The sequence below is a fragment of the Martes martes genome, assembly GCF_963455335.1.
Source record: "Martes martes genome assembly, chromosome: 4".
NCBI classification, from domain to species: domain Eukaryota; kingdom Metazoa; phylum Chordata; class Mammalia; order Carnivora; family Mustelidae; genus Martes; species Martes martes.
The window spans coordinates 95,670,729-95,691,889 of NC_137891.1; the positions used below are offsets into that span (position 1 = coordinate 95,670,729).

Here is a 21,161-nt window from a genome sequence, read left to right on the forward strand (position 1 = left end):
CATTTGGGCTTGCATATTTGTATTATCTTCAGGTATCTTTGCAGAAATCCTTTTAAGCCACATTTCAGTTGTGTGGGAATTAGAAACTAAATAACAAAGTCTATATATCCTCTTAAATGGGCACAAGTAAACTGTAAAACCTTACTGAGTGCCCTTGACAAACGTAATAGTGCTATGTCCATTTTGCCCCCAAGACACTCAGGGTACTGGGCACGATCATCTGACATACAGAATGAGAAAGAGCACCTTTCAATCTGTATGTAAAATAGGAGAGAAACTTAGTTTTTTGCCCCAGTAGAAACATTATGAAATTACGAAAAATAAGTTCTAACTGTATAGGGAATAGAGCAAGAGGAGAGGAAGAAGTAGATATGCCTCTGATCACCTGGCCCAGGGGACTGTGAGCATGGTACCTATGACAGAAAGAGAGATGGGGTGACTCAGGGAGAAAGATGTCAGTTTAGTTTTAAATATGTGTATTAGAAGTGCTACTAGGGCACTTTTTAAAAAAAAAGTCTCTACGTGTTTTTGGTTTATGGAGATAAAGTTGATACAAATTATGTTTTAAAATTAAAACATAAAGAAAGATAAATTTAAAAATTTAAAAAGTCTCAAATGCAGTAGGAAATACAAAAATAGAATTCAAAAGAGGACCATACTAGAGATTCAAAAAGGAGGCCAGCTATAGTAAATTAATAGTTAGAGCTCTGACAATAAACACATTCTACCACGGAAACAGGAAAAGGCAAGAGTGTGAATGGAACAATGGTGAATGGAACAATCAGCGCGCAGGAAAAGGCATGAAGAGCAGCAATAGAGATGTACCTGAGAAGACAACACCAGACTCACCCACTTCAGAAAATCAAATTCTCTGGTATTACCTATTCGCGTTTACCTTTATAGTGGCCGATTTCACCATATGGAACTTTCTGATGAAAGCCATATAGAAAAGGGTGGTATGTTATAAACATCCAGCAAAATACAGAGATCTTAAGTGCTCGTTCATTAAAAAAAAAAAAAAAAAATGAGTTTTGACAATTGCATGTGCCTTCCTAACCACCACTCCAAACAAGGTGGAGGACATATTCATCATTCCAGAGAATTATTTCAATTCACCAACCTTCCCATTCCCCACCTCATTTTCCAACTTCTAACAGCATAAATGGAGTCTGCCTATTCTCAGACTTTAATGGGTAGGTGAGTATCCATTCTTTTGTGTCTGGCTTCTTCTATTCAGCAAGTTTCTGAGATGGTTGAGTGTTATCAACAGTTTTTTCTTCTTACTATGAGTAGTATTTCATTGTATGAATATACCAAAAAGTGTTTATCCATTCTTCTGCTGATGGGTATTTGGAATGTCTCCAGGTTTGAGTTATGGATATGGCTGTCGTGATCAGGTAGAATCTTTTGGGGAACATGGGCTTTCATTTTTCTTGAGACAATGCCTCATGGGCACTGTCCAAAGTTCTCCACAATGTTCACATAATTTTACCTCCCCACCTACGAGTAAAAGTTCCCAGATGCTCTATGATCTCCCTAGCCCTTGAATCTAGCCCTTCCAGGGAGCGTGAACGGCCTCTCACTGTAGTGATGGCTAATGATGATGAGAACCTTTTCAGGTCCTTCCTGTCTATTCTGCTGTTTTCTTTGGTGAAGTGCCCAAGTTCTTTGGCCATTTTGAAAAACCACCTTATTGAGGTATATTTTGCATATTATAAAATTAATCTGTTTTAAGTGTTCAATTCAAGGAGTTTTTATAATTTACTGAGTTGTGCAACCATCACCACAATCCAGTTTTGGAACATTTCTATCACCCCAGTAAGCTCCCTCATGCCATTTAATCTCTGTTCCCATCCTCACCACTAGGCAACCACTACTGATCTGTCTTTCCGTCTCTATAGATCTGCCTATTCCAGACACTTCACATAGATGGAATCCTGTAGTAGTTGGTCTTTTGGGTCTAGTGTCTGTCATTTGGCACAACACACTGAGATTTGCTCATGTTGTTTTATGTAAACTATTTCATTCCTTTTTATTGCTGAATAGTATTCCACTGGATGATTTTATTTATCCATTTATTAGTTGGTGGCCATGTGAACTGTTTCCAATTTGGGGCTGTTATGAATAGTGATACTATGAATACTTACAGGCAAGTGTTTGTGAGGACATATGTTTTCATTCCTCCTGAGTAGATGACTAAGACTGGAATTGTTAGGTGACGGGGTAAATTTGTATTTAACCTTTAAGAAACTGTCAAACTGCTTTCCAAAGCAGCTGTACCATCTTATATTCTGCCCAGCACTGCACCAGGGTTACCATTTCTTCCTATCCTTACCAACATTTGTTATTATCTGTCTTTTCTGATTATAGTCACTCTAGTGGATATAAAGCGGCATCTATCTGTGGTTTTAATTTGCATTTCCTCGATGACTAATGATGTTAAGTATCTATTCTAGTGGTTATTGGGCACGTGTAGATCTTCCTTGGTGAAATGTCTATTTAAAAATTTTGCCCATTTAAAAATTTGGTTGTTTGTCTTATTAATGAGTTATAACCGTTCTTTACACACTTGATCTTAGCCAAAAGGCCGAGAAGCGATATAACCGTTCTTTACAGATTCAGGATATCATTCGTTTGTCAGATACATATCGCAGAGCCTACAACTTTGTCTATCCATTTTCTTAATGGTGTCTTTTGATGAGTAAAAATTTTAAATTTTTATTAAGTCCAATTTATCAAGTTTTTCTTTCATGGTTCATACTTTTTGTGGCCTAAGACATCTTTGCTAATCCTGCAATTAGGAAGTTATTCTCCTAAATTTTCCTCTAAAAGCTTTAGGGTTCTAGCTTTTATGGTTAGGTCTTTGAGCCACCTGAAATTAATTTCTGTGTATGGAGTGAGGTATAGTTGAAGTTCATTTTTCCTTACGAATATCCACCCAGTTCTGCCAGCACCATTTGTTAAAGGTCCTCCTCTTCTCACTGAATTGTTTTGGCATCTGGGCTATAGATTAAGTGACCACATATGTGTGCATCTATTTCTGGATTCTCTATTCTGTTCCAGTGATCTACTTGTCTACCCTTATGTCAATGCCACATTGTCTTGGTTATTGAGCTTTACAGTAATTCTTCAAATCTGGTTGCCTCTGTCCTTTACCTCTGTCCTTTTAAGGACAGTTATCTGGCAAACTGGAGCTATATATATTTTAGAATTGGCTTGTCAATTTCTTCAAGACAGACTCAGAGGATTTAGATTGGGATCGTACTGAATCTAGATATCAATTTAAGGAAAATGAACATCATTAACAGTACTGTGTCATTCAATCTGTGAACACAGTGTATCTCCTCAATTATTTCAAATCTTCATTAATTTCTTTCGGGATATATTGTAGTTTTCAATGTGTCTTTTGCATCTTTCAGTAGATCTCCGCCAAGGTGTCTCATTTTTTAAAATATCATGGCAAACAATTTTAAAATAATTCCATTTTCCAACTGGCTGTTCCTAGAAAAAAATCTTAATATTGCAATCAGGTGGAACAAAATGTATAAATTGTTTAATTTTTTTAATAGATTGGAGTTCAGTCTATAGGAGGCCTATCTGAAACTCATTTGCAGCCATTCATTTTTTAACCAAGGTAAATAATTTCTGATCAGTGATACAAAATTAATTCAAATTTTATTCACCTTCACTCTATATTCAAGAAGATGTAGCAAACAATTTTGGTTGGGGTGAAGTCTGTATTTATGTGTAAGACTATACTATTAAAAACGGTATAATACATAAGACAGATAAGCATTACTACCTAAGAATCCTTAGAGAAATTTTTCTACTAAACAGTAAAAACTGTGTGTGGGTAGGGATGGGAGGGTGGGGTATATTGGAGACTTGCACTGAATTTCTCCTGATGCTCTAAATGAAAGCTTAGCCATAAATACTAACACACCTATCCTAGTGATACTAAATTAAATATATTTTTGAAGGTTCAATAGCCATGATGAGGCTACCCTGTGGGTAAGAATGTATCTAATTTATTAAAATATTGATTTAGAAACTGAAAACTTTGTCTTTAAAACAAATGTGCAAAAGGGCAATTTACTTTTATTAAGACTCTTAACAAGGATTCTCAAAAAAAGAAAAATAAAGTCTTTCATAAAATTAGATGCAATGGGGGCGCCTGAGTGGCTCAGTGGGTTGAGCCTCTGCCTTTGGCTCAGGTCATGATCTCAGGGTCCTGGGATAGAGCCCCGCATCGGCCTCTCTGCTCAGCAGGGAGCCTCCTTCCCTCCCCACCCCCCTACCTCCCCCCTACCACTGCCTGCCTCTCTGCCTACTTGTGATCTCTCTAAGTCATATAAATAAAAAAATAAAATCTTAAAAAAAAAATTAGATGCAATGACATAATTATCAGAGTTAGTTGACTATGACATCCACCCGCTGCTTATGGGCTTAGGCACATTATGGTTTGTTTAGGGTTTATGAAAACTCACTGTCTAAGCAAGAAGAACAAGAAGGAATTAAGTGAGTAAGTACAGTATAAAAGATTTCTGAATCTCTACCTCCGTCTTCACAGTCTTCAGGGGCTTTGGCTTTCTTACAAAGACGAGGATCCAACCAGGTGGTTGTCTTGGTATTGTGGCTGCAGAATAAAGATTTCAATTAGAAACATACAAATAAAGAGGGAGGAAAGTATTTCAAAAGCAAAGATTAAAAGTGACTGAAAGGTATATGATGTTTGCACATTTCTCTCCTACAGGCTGTTTGTACACCTCTGATTCAATAACTCCATTGTTCTCAATCTGCTCCTTCAAAACTGCCAGAGAGGGAAGGCAATGCTAGAGGCACTAATTTGAGGGAGAAGACTCTAAAGAAGGGGTAAAATGCCAATAACAGAGTAACAGACAGATTTAAGCAGTCAAAAATATTTCAAAGGGTGGGCATATAGCCCCATACTGTGCATTAACCGGTTGAAAAAGCTACCTTGAAGACCTTGTTTGGTTGCTGGCTGAATTCCTTCCTCCCTCCCTTCAAAAAACCTATTTCTTGAGTACCTGTGCCGCCTGGCACTGTGCTGATGGCTGGCGATACAGTGCTAGACAGACCCATTCCCCTGCCTTCTAAAGGGTTCTTTAAAATGAAAGAGTTTCATAAAATAAAAAGTCTTCAAGTATCTCCTTCTGTAACATGCAAGTAAAAATCATGGGTACAGGGGCGCCTGGGTGGCTCAGTGGGTTAAAGCCTCTGCCTTCGGCTCAGGTCATGATCCCAGGGTGCTGGGATCGAGCCCCACATCGGGCTGTCTGCTCAGCAGGGAGCCTGCTTCCTCCTCTCTCTCTGCCTGCTTCTCTGCCTACTTGTGAACTGTCTGTCAAATAAATAAATAAAATCTTTAAAAAAAAAATCATGGGTACAGTTAAAGTCTACTCTACAAACTATGAATCACATGCTGGACAGAAAAAAGGTGGCAGCTCCGAAAGACCCCCACCCCACCCCGCCCCTCACACACACTCCTTCTTATGAAGCAGGCCACACGTGCTTTCAAGGAGCACTGCCACCAGGCAGCAGATACCAAGGCTAAAACAAAGCCATCACACTGCTGAGCAGACAGCGGTGCGGTACGAACATCCGAAACACGAGGATATTAAAGAAAGAAAACACCATGGAGGAAAATATACCGAAGACAATGATATGTAAATTAAAGTTATTATCATAGTAGTGTGAGAATAACAGCATGAACAAACTATCATTCATCAGTGTTTTTACCATGAGATAAACTCCCTAATCTTTATATTAATTACTCTTAGGAAATTAAGCCAATGGCTTCAGGGAATTAATCGTACCTTCTCTGCCTTTTCTAATGCCTGAGCTACTCTGGGCCATGCAACCCCTTTCTTACACATTGCCAGGTATGATACTAGCTGGTAGACTGTGGTAGAAACACTTTTGTATGCTGAATAATGGATAATCTGCATAGGAGAAACGGATTGTTTCTAGAAAGTCTGTGTTATCCATTCTGTCAAAGAGATAATTTCTCCACACTCAAGCCAGTTAAATCGATTTTAGCAACGTGAAAAGGATCAGGGCTCCAAAGAGGCTTAGCAGCATGTAGATTGTTAGGAAAAAAAAAATCATGTATGTATCTTGCTGAACCAAATTCAAAATTGCTGCTTGAGACAAGCTTAACTTTGGTTCCAACACTCCAAAATTTTTATTGCTAAATTAGCAGATGTAGGCAATCTACTAGGATTTTACCCAATATTTCCCAAGGTAAAGAAATGTCCATAGGGGCTAGACCCAAAACATGATAGCTTAAGGCTACAGACCAATTTTCTTACAGAGACGTGATTTAACAGCAGTAGTAACACAGATCAAATACTTCAGCTACAGCAGCAAATACTAGTCAGCTACATTGTGGTTACAAACCCCTTATCAGATATGGGTTTGCAAATATTTGCTCCTATTCTGCCGGTTGTTTTCCCATTCATTGACTGCTTCCCTTTGCCGCACAGTTTTTAAGTTTGATCAAGCCCCATTTGTCTATTTTTGTTTTTGTTGCCTATAGTTTGTGTGTCATATCCAAGAAGTCCTTGCCAAATTCAATGCCATGAAATTTTGTCCCTGTGTCTCCTTTTAGGAGTTTTGGGATTTCAGGTCTTATATCTAGGTCTTTCATGCATTTTAACAATGTTCAACTATAAATGCATTTCTTTTGTAAATTCTATCCCCTCTCTATAATTTACTAACTTATCCCCATTTACAGTATAAAGTACTGTCAGGTTCAATGTCTCACACTTTGCTTCTGAAGATACTCTAGGCACTTCTAATGACTCCACATCTTACTTGGGGATTTAGTACTAAAATCAGAATGAAAGTCAAAAGTCTAAGTTACCCTTGAACAACCCCTTAAATTGTCCATAGAGAAAAGTATACCTGATTTTGTCTGTTTTGCATAGTCCTTGTCATTAATGTTTATGCACGTGTATAATATAATCAATTATGTACCATGTATGGTAAAAAGAATACAATGCACACAAAATCTACGTCTTTTAAATACTGTAATTTCACTTGGTAAAAGCAAGAGGCTCAGTCTATGGGAAGGATGTGGAACTTGGGACCAAATGAGGAAACAGATTCAAGTCTCCCACCCCTAATTCATGTTTAAGTATATGTTCCTTGACTGTAGTGTCCAGCCCTTAATATTTTAATTTACCTGTTATATTCTATAACTTCACTACATTCATATTCTGCCTCTGTACAAATTATTTTAAAGATGAGAATTATAGTTGCATAAGAATATAAAAATGCTTCATAATGAAACTTCCAAAAAAATTACTGGCATATTATTATTCTCTGGTGCAAACCATATAAAATTTTACGTTGATCAAATACATGTGGTATTCTATAGCTTCATAAATATATTTATATTTACATTACTAGTGCTTTCTCATAAATTAGGGTTTGTCAGTTTATATGGTACCAATGAGTCTGAGGATCAGTGATATTTCCTTCTCATATTATTCAACTATATTGCCTGAATATATCTAGAACAGAAAATATTCAGCTCAGATAATAAATATGCTCTCCCTCCACAGGGTGGTAATTCTTGAAATGCTCAGCAAATTGGACCACCTATCAAAAGTTTAAAAATACGGCAAGCCAAAATACCCTCTGTGCCTACAGGTTTCATTATTAGTGATAAACCTGCTATTAATCCTCCTGTTTTTATAAAACCATAAGTCAAATACAGGATTCCTTTATCCAAGTCAATTAAAAATGAAATATCATCCAGGGAAGTCATCAGATTAAAGAATCAACGGTTACTTGCATGAGAAATCTTTTTAAAGAAAGACAAAAGAAACCGAAGCCTTGTGAATGAGGATAAAGAAACGGGAAGACAGGCCTCACAGCGACAGGGCGTGTTCAAAGAGATACAGACATTTGCTTACTCAATGAAGTAGACCATCCCCGTGTCGGTGTAGGCCATCTCCCAGTTTTTGGGCAGTGGTTCCAGATTCTCATCTCTCATCATATAGTTTCTGAAGTCCATGGAGCTGTTTGTTTGGTTGTAACTCGGGACGGTCTTCATCCAATCAGACGACTCAGAATGCCTCTCTCTGTTTTCTGCCATTGAACACAGAGCAGTGAACAAAGTAGGTAAAGTTACACTCCCTTCCAACAGCTCTCTTCATTTCCAACAAAATGCCAAATGTTTAATGCAAATTTCCTTGTGTATTACGTCCACATTCCGCTATCATTTTTTGAGGTAACAAACAGACATACCGAATTTTTTTCATCTGCTAAGTGATACCGAGCCAGTACAGCACCTCTGACGCCAGCCTGGGAAAGCAGCGAAAGCCACACTAGAATCAATTGGGAATATTGGGAATACATGTAAGTTAGTGTGCGACCCGCAGAAATGTCTGCAGGGGGGCTTAGGGGGTGCTTTCATGGGCCAGGCTATATGTGAAACACTTTACATATATGAACTCATGGTCCTCACAGCAGCCCTGTGATGATTTATTATTACACTTGTGTTTTAGATTGTAGATGAAGAAACTAAGGCACAATGGGGTTAACTTAGTCAGGGTCACACAGCTGCTAATAGCAAAGTCAAGATTCAAATCTAGGTAGTCTACACTCTGCACGGCTATACAAACCTCTCTCGCACACATTTAACACAGGACTTTAGAATAATACTAGTTTTTAAAAAAATCACTCACTAGACTTCCTGTTGTTAAGTGTAATTCTCTGTTGGTGATAGCACAATCCTTTGAGAGTCCCAGCGCCCATAAGGTAGGTGAGAATACTAAAATATAGTTACTGTCTAGGGAATTCACAATTCATGAGCTTCAAACTTACAACAACTCCAAACTGTGGGCAATTTTAGAAGAGGGCTTAGATGTCTTTACATATAGTACTTCTACCCCCACTGTCCTTTATCCCAACAAGTCCTATAATCCACTATTACTGCTACTTACTACCCTTCACCATTCCTCACCCCTCATCTGTGCCCTTGCCATGACCTCATCGCCCTACTCAGGCAACTTAAGTTCCATGATGAGCCACAATTGTCCCTCCCTTGCAAACGCTACAAATTTCTCTGCCTCAAACTTACTTCAGCATATGTGCCCGGCTGAAGCCTAACTCTGCTTAACTCTTTCCACCTACTCTACGCTGGCACGTGCAGCTGGACCCAGGTTACAATAACTCGTCCACTTTTAATTCGTGATCACTAACCTCAAGAGAGCATATAATGCTGTACGATAATCACAGGAAATTCCTTTAGTCTGTTCACTCACTCGGACACTCTCCTGGATAACTGTTTCATACTCTTCTTCTTAAATCTACCATTACTTCCCCCTCATCCCTAATCTCATCGGATGACCCTGTTTCGTCCACAAAGCGAAATCCAACCATCAGTTCTCAGTAGCCATCTTATCTGACCTATCAATGGCATCTGACATAGTTGATCATTCTCTTCCCCTGGCTTCTAAGCCCCTCTACCCTCCTGGTGCCTTCTCAGTCTGCCTGAGCTCCACACCGTAGAGGGCCTTCCCAGGGTTCAGTCTTTGGACCTTTCCTCTTCTCTTCCTAGAGTTACTCTTTTGGTGATCTCAGTCAGTTTCACTGCTCTACATGCTGTATTGCTGATGATGTCCCAACAAGTGTCTTCAGAGCAGATGAAGACTTTAGATCCAATTTCAAACAGGATATTTGCATTTGCAAGTCTAACAAGCACCTCAAGTTTAAAATATCCCATCTGGAGCTCCTACTACACTTTTCCAACCCAAACTGACTCCTCTTACAATCTACCTCATCTTGGGGCGCCTGGGTGGCTCAGTGGGTTGAGCCTCTGCCTTCAGCTCAGGTCATGATCTCAGGGTCCTGGGATTGAGCCCCATGTCAGGCTCTCCGTTCAGCAGGGAGCCTGCTTCCCCCCGCCCTCTGCCTGCCTCTTGGCCTACTCGTGATCTCTCTCTGTCAAATAAATAAGTAAAATCTTTAAAAAGACAACGACAACAACAACAATCTACCTCATCTCAATAAAGGCAACTCCATTCTTCTGGATACTCAAGCTAAAACCCTTGAAGTGATCTTTGGCCCTGCGCTCTCAGACCTCAAATCCAGTCTCAGCAAATGTTACTGACTCAGGCCACTTCCCTGCATGCTTTCATCATGTCCAAACCACTATCTCTCGCGTAAATTACTGCAATAACCTCTTAACTAGTATCGCTGTTTATGCCTGCCCTCCTACTGCCTATTTTCAATTCAGTAGCCAGAACGAGCCTCTTAAAATCTGTTTTATCATGGTACTCTTCTACTCAAAACCCCTTAAAGCTTTCTCATCTCAGAATAAAAAGCAGACTTCTTTTTTTAAAAAGCAAAATTCTTCCAATGACGTATAAGATCCTACATAATATGCATTTCCACACGCCCCCAATCACTATCCGACTGATCTCATTGCTTGTTATTCTATTTCCTTCCATCCCTCTGCTCCAACCACATATAATGCATTGTCCACATTGAATCCAACTACATTGGTTTCCTTGCCTTTGTCTGAATATTCCAGGCATGCTCCCACCTCAAGGCAGTTGTACTTAAAATTCCCTCTGGCTGGAATGTTCTCCTCCCAGATATTTTGAGTTTACACCATCACTTCTTTCAAAGTCCTCTTCTCAGTGAGATCTTTCCTGCTATTCTACCTAAAATCACAAACTTTGGCCACCACCACTTTTTATCCTTCTCTTCCTCTGCTTTTTCTCGTTAGCACTCTCTAATATGCCATATGTCATTGATTCGTGTTGGATAATTCTTTCTCTCCCACTAGAAGGCAAAGTTCATGAAGACAGGAGTTTTTGTCTGTTTTGTTCAGTGCTTTATTCCTAGCTGTTAGAAAAATGCCTACCACTTAGTGGCCTGGCAGGTGCTCAACTATTTGTTGAATGCGTAGCTAGAATAAAACACACGATTCATTCTCCAGGCAGGAAAAAGTGACAGAAATTAAAAGGCACCCAATCTGTAAATCAATCTGGAAGGGAGTCACAATCTTGGGACAGAAGTATGTTGGAGGAAAACAAAAGCAACTATATGATCTCTCATACTTGTCTGATCACAGTTGAAGTGACTGTGTGAGAGAGTTTGCTTAATAGCCAATGACTTGAAAATACTGTTTATGTAACAAGCAACATTTGGAAAAAAGTTTTAGCATTATTGTATAACATATGTCTTCCTGTGTGGGCATATTAGCATTCTCACATGAATTCTTCAGCAAGATATAAAATAATACACACACTGGTATATACAAATTATTCTTTAACTATCCCCTCACCCCTTCCATCGCCAACAGTTTTAATTCTAGTCCCCCAAAGCAAAACACAAAGCACATTTCCACAGCTTTCAGTAAGTTAACAACTAGAGTTAGTACTTATTCAGAAAAGACCAAGGGCTTTTAGTCCTGTATTTTTGTTTTTTTTTCATTAAAATAGTGTGGATATTTTCTCTTACAAAGAAATATATAATCCAGCGGAAGTGCCCACACACAATACAAACTGCCTCCCACTCTTGGATACTCACCCTTTAAATATCACCAGCAAAAAGTTAGCAACCTCTGGTTTAACCAGGGCTTACATGACAAACATAAAGCTATGCAGATCACAAAGAGGTTTCCTTCCGAAGAAACTGCAGTGGTCACTGAGAAGTTCCGCATTAGGAAGTAAAAAGAGAACACCCGCCGCCCCAAATGAGAATATGTAAATTCCCACCTTGGGACAGATTTATGGTCTCTAATCCCAGTCTTAAACATTTAAAAATGTTAACAGATTTCACTTGGTGGGAGAACAAAGCTGATATCAACATCAAAAGGCTGTACTGTGTGATGATTTCCCTTAACTAAACGCCCCTAAAGAATTAGACTGAATTCACCTAAACCTTTTCAGCCTCTTTTCAGTCTCTACACCCAAGTATACTGGGGTAATTAATTTAACATCAAACATATTATGTGGCGTAACTATGTGAGATGTTAGGACTGTAAGACAGGACTCACACTCCACAGGATGACACAAATGGACGTATTAGGACAGTAAATTTTAGTAGCTGATGAAAGAAAACACAGATGCTTTGGGAAAATAATATGGTAATGGGTTCTGCAAATTTGGGGATGTGATCAAATTCATCCACTTATTGGGTATCAAGGAAATATTTTTCTTCGTTCCTACTTTGTGCCAGGCACTGTTTATGGTGCAAGGATTATAGCAAAGAACAAAACAAGCAAAACTTCCAGCCCTCATGAAGCTCATCTTTTAGTGTTTTGAATAAACATATTATAATAAGTAGCCCGGAATTAGTTCTGCTGAGTTTCTGTAGCTTCCTACTTATATGCTCAATTAGAAGGGTAAGAGTCTTTCAAGCAACCACCGCATTTTTTAGGGGGTACTCGAAGGAAAATTCTTCACCACTAAGTTTCTGTTGGTTTTGCATTTAATGAAAAATAAGAGAGGTTTGGGAAAAAAATTTTTTTTCTTAGTGGTTCAGAATTTAAACTCAACATAGCGCTAACATATCTTTCAGATAATTTTTACTGGCATGTTTTTAGTTGAACCCTGTATCTTAAAACTGTATTTTGTTCATATCCTGTAAAGTACGACGTAGGCCAATCAGATTCTCATCTCCCAGAACCTCAAATCTTTTAAGCAGTGGAATCATGGCAGGTTATGTTATTTCTAGTGATAGCTTATCACGGACTGATCCCAACTGCCACTTGGTGCAGCCTCACCTCAGGTTATAAGACGGTTGACAGAGACACACTTCATTCCACACACAACCTTTTACAAATAATTAGAATCGCATCACTTGCTCTACCCATGCTTTGGGAGAGATTCTACTGCATCCAGTTCCGTGTCATGTTCAAGCCAACCCGGAAGATCAATGAGAAGTTGTTCATCCATTTACAAACCTGCAGTTCCACTGCCATTGACAGCGTCCTTGTCCTCATCTTCTTCCTCTTCAGGTAGAGAGCTGTCCATTCTTTCCATCTTGCTGACAGATGTGGTTCGTTTTCTTTGGGATTCTGTGTCAAACTCATTATCGAAGAGGACCTGATCAACGGGATCTGGCTGGAAAGGGCTGGGTTCTGCTGGAGGCTTGGGAGTTCCATAGAAGTTTCCTGAAATGGATGAAATAACATCAGCTGAAAGGACTGATGTTGAACTGAGAGTCAGAACAAAACAATCCCATGTCTCTGCCCTGCTGTTTTATACCAAGGTTTCTGAGTGGCCAAAAGGAAACCCGAACACTTCTTCCTGGGAGTGGAGGAGGGAGAAAACAGAAGAACTAATTTCTCAAGTGTCCTTCACCATGTATATTCTAACGCTAACTTTTTAATACTATTTGTACTAAGGATAGGAAGTTGACTTTATGTACACTGATTATTTATTCCTACAGGGCTTGCTTTGCATGGGCTCTAAATTAGGGCCTGATTTGTGAATTTAAATGCATCAATGCTCTCATGTAAGACTAATTGGCATAAGAAGTGGGAGTAAAAGAAGAGAAAACGAACTCAAATAATTTCGTTCTGATGTGTAACATAATGAACTATTTTGGTAAAATGAGGAAATATGTGGGTAAAGGAAAAAGCTAAGAACCAGTGTGTGCTGAAATGTAGGCTGTTTATATAAAAGTAATTTTTAGGTTCTCTGAGCATTCTAATTATTTTATTTGACAATTTATTGAACAAATAGAGACATTATTAGCATAATTCAATATTGGTTTACTCTCAGGAAAGCAAGAAATACTTTAATATTCTAAGTCTTGAAGATCAGGAATTTTCTCAGTAAAAATATATGTTCCAGAGTAGGATGAAAACAACTGAATATCTTAATTCGTCATGCAGTTCCCAGTAGGGAGCCAAATACAATGGAAAACCACTTGAAAGGTCTAGCTACATTAACAATCTGTGGCTCCTGCTAGTTTCTACCTTTTATCAACCACTATGTTAATGCTCTCGAAAGATATTGTTACGGAATAAAATATTCACACTCTTCTTTCATTTATTTTTAAAATCACACCTTATAGTCAAATTCCTCGACTCCTAAAGAGGCAGTAAAGATGCTCATCACATAAAATAAATTAATGGGGTATATAATGAATTATTTGTCCCTGATAAAAAAAAGCATAGGTTGTTCACCACCATACAGAGGCAAATCTACAAATCAATTTACCTTGAGCCATGTGTGCCTTGTGGGAAAATCATTAAGATAAATTCTTTGGACATCTGACTTTGGGTGGTGATTGTCATTAAAATATTCAAGACAAAACAATGAAATCAAACCAAAAAATTTTTCAACTACATCTTGCCTCTCTCCCCACTCAAGTACTCCCTTGCTCCCAAGTTCACATGGGAGTTACCCGTCAGGCAGATGGATGCAAAGATTTGTATTAAAACAGACTCAGAGGGTCTCTGCAAACTTTCTAGCCCAGAGTAAAACAAGGACCCAGTAAAGAGGCCAGCTCACACTTCTCTGGGATGGAGGACCCAGAAACATTCCAAAGAGAGGTCTGGTTGGGGAACAGGATGCTCCAGGATCTCATTTTTTCCTGCATTGTGTCCAACAATCATGCTACCCAGGAATCTGGACATTCCATGACAAAAATCAAACATCCCCCTTCTCTAAGGATGGTAGTTTTAGTAGCAACATTAGACACACGTTTTACTGTGTAGTCTTAGTAATTATTATCTCACTCTAGGAGGTTTACCTGTTTTCTAGAGTGAAATCAGACAAATTTAGGATATTTTGATTGCCACCCATGAGAATTAAGAATTTAGGGCTTCATAATAAATTCTGGCACTTCCTTATTTAAACATAATTATTGGACTTAAAGAAAACTAGCATTGCTTGTAAGGAAATTGGGTCTATTTTTCTTGAGTTGTTGGTAAATATCAAGATTTGAGACATAGCAAGGCATAAAAATGACATGGTCTGTGAATCCTGACTATAGTTAATGACAGAGAAAGGTTTTCATCTTTTTGAAACTGTTTTGGAGGGTCCCCCCCCCTTTTTTTCTTTTCTGAAGGTTTTTTTCATTTTTCAAATAGAACTACCAACTATCAAATATTTTAAATACATACAAAATCACAGATAATTATATTAGAAACTTATTTATTTAACTTTTGCTAGATTCCTCTCAGGTCTCCATTTTCTCCCTGTTTAAGGACATACATACACGGTCACATGTTCAATTAAGGTCCTAACGTCCTGTCAGTCCTTCCCATGCTCTCCCTGAGTTGTCCTGAAGTTGGTATGTGTCATTTCCCTGCACATTGTGTACAATTAGGATGAATGTATATGCATACATAATATATAAATACCATTGTTTTCATTAAAGGTTCATAAAGGTTTTTCTAACATTTCATTTTTTTTAATAAACAGTATGCTGTACTATATTCTTTGGTAACTTTCCTTTTATACAATTATACTTCTAAGACTTGTTCCTGTTCATATACGTAGATTCAAGTTTATTTAATTGCTGTATAATAGTCCATTTTCATGAACAAGTTAAAGTAAATATTATGAATTCCCCTACTAAAACAGAGCTGTTTCCATTCTCTCCCTATTTCAAATAATGCTGTAATGACAGTTCTGGTATGTAACTATGGAGGCGCATAGATAAGGATTTCTCTAGAGCAGGCTTCCAGAAAGGGAACTTCTGGGTAAGAGTTAAGTGCATCTTCAAATTTACTAGCTATTGCCAAGACGCGCCCCAAAGGGATTGTATCATTTTATACTCTTGCCAGCAGTATACAGGAGTTTCCACTTCCCACAATTATCAGACTTTAAAATTTCTGTCAATCTTATGGGTGTGAAATGGTCTACCTCAATTTGTATTTCCTTTAAATTTAGCACATAGCAATTAATAATATGTAATATGCCACTTTGTCACCTCCCATGTTCTTATACTTAACAGAGAAAAATGAAGGAGAATGCCTTTGTGATCTAGGGACAGAGCAGGACTTCTTCAACAAAACTTCAAAAGCACAAACCCTAAGAAAAACAGTGATAAATCTGACATACAAAAATTAAGGATTTCTGCTTAACAAAGAGACACATGGACAAGCATATGAAGTGACAAAACGGGAGAAAATATTTGTGTCCAATAAGGAATTAACATCTAAATAAATACCTAACTATCTGAGGAATGTCCATAAATTGGAACGTGGATTGAGATCACACTCTTAAAAAAATATATGATACAAATGAAAAGACACCTTGCAGAAGTCCAAAACACCAACAAGCATATAAAAAGGTACTCCAACTCTCTGACTACCAGAGAAGCTAGAATGAAAAGGAGCTCCCACTCTACAAGCATCAGATTGGCCAAATGAGAGAGCAGGCCGGTGAGGACAAGGAATTCTTCCTCTAGTGCTACAGGAACCCAGCCCCCAAGCATGGCTAGGGGGAATGCAGTGGTGGAGCTGCCACGACTCCTTCATCAAACTAAGTACTTGCAGACCTTATAAGCCGACAATTCTGCCCCTGGGTAGGGGACATCCTCACACAGGTCTAGAGGAAGAGGATGCTGTGGCTCTATCTGTGGTGGTGCAGGGGGACTTGAAGCAATCTGGAAGTCATTTACTAGAAGAGGGGTTCAGTAGAAGACAGCAGAGCACTGTGCAGTGGTTAAAAGGCAATGATTACATGTAAATATAGGGCAGCGACATGAATGAATCTAAGAAACACTGAAATAACGGAAAACAGTTAAAAACTGGATGAGATCGAGAGCACAGTCCTGATGCAAATAATACATGCATGGACACAAGACACATTTTGTGAGAATGCAGACGAACCACAGCATACATGAGCAGGCAAAAAGGAGATCTCGGGAGACTCTGAAGAGGACAGACACAAGCCGGGCAGCACTGGGGGAAGACAAGCATGACAGCAATGGGCAGGTGGATTGGACAGAGGGAAGGCAAGCCACAGTAGCCCAGACATGAGCTTGTACAGAGCCTGTGAGGAGTGAAAAGAAAGGCATCATGAAAGCTGTTACAGAGAAAGAAATGACCAGATTTGGTGACAGACAGATGGGAACTCCAAGGAGAGGGAAGGAGTAAATGATGACTCCACCATTTTGAGCCCAGGGTGCAGCTAAAGAGAAATTACAAAGACTTATTCTTTTGGCCAGAACACCAGTGCAGACTTGGTGAATTCAAGGTTAACCTATGAATTCAAGGTTAGTGTTTATTTAACACTACTGAACCATCTCTAGGCATTGAAGACACTACTAAGAAAGACGTGATATGGCTTTCACCAGGCTTGTGAAAAAGGCCACACACCACTGCAGGAGAAAGCAATGACGGAGAAGTACAGCGTGCTATGAGAGTGGACAAGCGTGCCAGGGAAGGGAGAACAAAGGATGGAACACAGCATCATTTAAAAATTGAAACTGAGTAAGTCTCTACTTCCCAGAAATGAGTAGAGAAGAGATATGAAAAGAAAACCAATTATTCCATTTTTGTTGTTCTCCCCCCAATCTATATTCTCTTTTCTCCAAGAGAGCCACACTATAGATTTAAAGTGCATAGCATTTGGAATCCTAACCACAAATAGAAAGCAAACAACAAACACTTGTTGAGTTCATACGATGAATATGAATTACTACAAAATATGCAAACTGTCTGGCTTGAAGGGTTTCAGTATATGCTTCTCAATCAGCTTTATAATATGATGGAATGCTTTTGCTTACTATTTAATCCCATTTTAGGTTGTAAATTACATACGGCTCACCAAAAGAAAACGTTCCCAAAGACAAAGAGAAAACAACTAAAAAAAATGGTATTTTACTAATCAAATTCCCTTTGAAGTAATTCCAGCCATTCAGATAGTTTCCTGGGTTGCTGCTGTTGTCAGTATTTGGGGACATACCATCATACGTTCCACTTTCTAATAATGCTCCACTCTCTTCCAGTGCTTTGAACTGTTCAACAGAAATGAAATTATAGTCCACCCCTGGTACTTCCCCATCCCTGGGGGCCCTTGTAGTGCCTAAGGGAAAAAACAAGAAAAAAAAACAGGTTGCTTTAAACTTACAAAATATTGAGAATAGAAAATACAGACTACAGAGAACACATGGGAGAAAACACACTACTGAATATATGGTACCTTCTAGAATGAGGATCAGAAAATTTTAGACAACGTTTTTAGGTGTAAGTAGGACAATAATGTAGGGTGACTAAATATAATATAATCTACAGAGAGCTATGAAATTCAAACTACAAAGACTAACAGATTTCTACTGTCAAAGGAAGCTAACTTTCTATCACCTCAATTATCACTACTTAACATCTGAAGGAAAGAGAAATCCACAAATGATAAGACTTCATATTTTGTGGGACATGGTTTGTTTTTTTTTTTAATTTAAGTATAGTTGACATACAATATTAGTTTCAGGTGTATACAGATTTCATTTTTATCAAGTTACCTTATGTATTTTTTTCTGGTATAAATCAAAACAGAAACAATTTTTAAAAGTTCTTTTAACATACTTAAGTTTTAAAATTTGGACAAATATTAATTATGCGATTATTTTAGTTTAATGAATAAAAGGCTTAAGGCTTAAGATAGGTACTCACATATTGCTTCTCAGCCATTATTCTCTTTAAGTAATTTCAAAAATTTAAGAAGTACATTATTTAATGAAATACACTATGGCAACAGAACAGCAAATTCCTATCAAGGAATTCACACTAAAGTAAAATCTTTCAGATCAAAAGTATAAAGTCAGGTTATGGCAGCATTGCTACATGTGACTGAAGTTTACTGAATATGAACCAACATTTTTGTGAACTGGTACTGAAAACATTATTTCAAATGGTAGAGAAAGCAAAGAAGAGACCCAGGTATTTAGCCTCAAAACAGATTTGGGATATTGTAGCAAATCCTGCACAAGAATGCCTTCTCAAACCTGTTCCTCCACTTATGCTCCCTAGTCGTTAATGGCACTCCATGCCAGAGGGTGGAGAGTCCGCCGTCTTGGGTTCCTCTCTCCATTCCACATCTGGTCAGTAAATCCGGTTGATTCAACCTCCTCAATATGTCTAGGATTTATACACTTTTCTTCATTCTCACACTCACCTAATTCATATCACTATGTATGGTCTGTAATGTTGGTCTCATAGGGTCAACACTTACTCTTCCCTGGCTATGTCCCTTACCCGAACTGCAGCCAGTGACTTCTCCAAAAGAATGATCTGAACAAAAAATCTCTATCAAAGGTTTCCCATGATCTTCAGTATGAAAATCCTCTTCAGGTTCTTTCTTGCCTTACCCCTTTCACATTCTAGGTTTTAGCCATAATTGGTTTTTCGTTTGTTTGTTTGGGGGGACTTTTTTTTAGTTCTTTTAATGTTCCTTGAACTTGCTTACCTCCACAAGGACTTTGTCCAAGTCATCCCTTTCCCTGGAAGACTTCCTCTTCCCTTTCCCACTCTTACCTCAGCTAACATCTACTCATCCTTTACATCCTGGCTTAAGAAGTTTCTTTAGAGAACCTTCCCTGATTCCTTCCTGGGAAGGAACATGAAGGAATCGTGTCTACATGGTTCAGAATAATAGTCCCAAGTCTTAACACAGTGAAATCATAGTAGGTACTCAATATAGACAGTTGTCAAGTAAATTACATGAAACTTTACACAAATATAATTGGCACAGTATCTGGAAATAATATTATTATATATTATATATATTATATGTGTATTAATACACTATATTATAATTAATGGAAAATTATTAATTGCTCTTTTTAGTTGTATTACATTCTATTATATTCTGTAACATGAAAAAATCCACAGACAAAACATTAACAGTTAACAATCTTAGAAAATGACTTAGCCAATACTATAAGCAACAGAGATTATATTCAGTAAGTTTTCCCCCTTGTTCTTACCCAACTTTTTGTTAAAAAATGAGCATTTCTTTTATCTGTTTTATATCACAAAGGATAAAAAAGCTCAAAACAGAACTTTCTTTTGTTAAGATATTTTTGTCATTGTCAAATTTGTTTTCTCATGCATTGGCTAAACTACATTGTTAGATTCCCCCAATCAATAGCTTTTCGCTTCATATTAACTAAAAATTAACACTGGAAAATAAATTTAATGACTAAAATTTATAATTATCTATGATAGATAGGAAAACATGGCCACAATATTTTGTACCTCCTCTTATCAAGAGATGGGGCAGCTTGCTGCTTCATCTGAAATCTGGACTGGATTTATGATTTGCTTTCAAAAATTTAATGCAGAGGATGTGATGTACGGGTTCAGGAGTCTAGACTTCCATCTTTGCTTTTTTGGAATGGTTCCACCACCAAGTATGGAAGTCCAGGTTACACTACGATGAGAGAGCCCCAGCCAACAAATAGCACCAAGGTTCTAGACATGTGAGTGAGGCCATCTTAGCCCCTCTAACTCCACTGAAGGTGCCAATGACTGCGGCCACATGAGTGATCCCAGTTGAGCTCATCTAACTCATGGAATCATGAGAAATAATACATGATGGTTATTTTAAGCCATTAAGTTCTGGGGTGATTTGTTATGCAACAAAGGCTAATAAAAATATTATCCAAATAAACACCACTATGAAATATACTGATTATATAAAACCTGAAAAGCCCGATTTAAGAGCAAACTGTATTATAGATAATACTATAAAAAGAGCACTGATCCAAGGGGCAGGAGCTACTCTGTTTTAGTCAGGGATTGTTAGTAATGGTACAATTTTAAGCAAGCACTTAATCCCTCTGAGCTTCATTCTCTTTCTGCAAAGCGGTGTTAAGCAAGATGATGTTCATGATTCTTTCCATTAGCAGATATGAAATGTTATGTGTGACACACATGTATATATTTCCAAGACTTAAAAAGAGCTTAAATGTTAATTCTCTACCAATGTAGGTTTTACAAATTTTCACACTCTCTCTCCAAAAATGGGTAATCCCATACATATAAAAAGTTCTCTCCTTACATCTACGCTACCCTATTGCCTTCAGCATTCCAGAAAATTTATCTTGATATTCTCCTGATACTCTATATATTTAATGCAAAGCTTTCTATATCACCTCCAGTCCCTACTGTATTTCTTTTTACATAAAAATTCCTCCAAGTTCTGTTTACT

At 38.0% G+C, this 21,161-nt stretch overlaps 1 protein-coding gene across 1 annotated transcript in view; it reads right to left on the minus strand.

Annotated features, from left to right (window-relative positions):
- The window catches only part of MAGI3 (membrane associated guanylate kinase, WW and PDZ domain containing 3), a gene marked incomplete at its 5' end in the record, with an annotated part of 89,850 nt that overhangs the window by 56,316 nt on the left and 12,373 nt on the right, over nt 1-21,161 (minus strand). The window contains 4 exons of the mRNA XM_080801663.1: nt 4,557-4,636; nt 7,944-8,118; nt 12,950-13,159; nt 17,916-18,035. Coding sequence (XP_080657789.1) covers nt 4,557-4,636; nt 7,944-8,118; nt 12,950-13,159; nt 17,916-18,035 — 585 coding nt within the window. The remainder of the gene's footprint in view (nt 1-4,556; nt 4,637-7,943; nt 8,119-12,949; nt 13,160-17,915; nt 18,036-21,161) is intronic.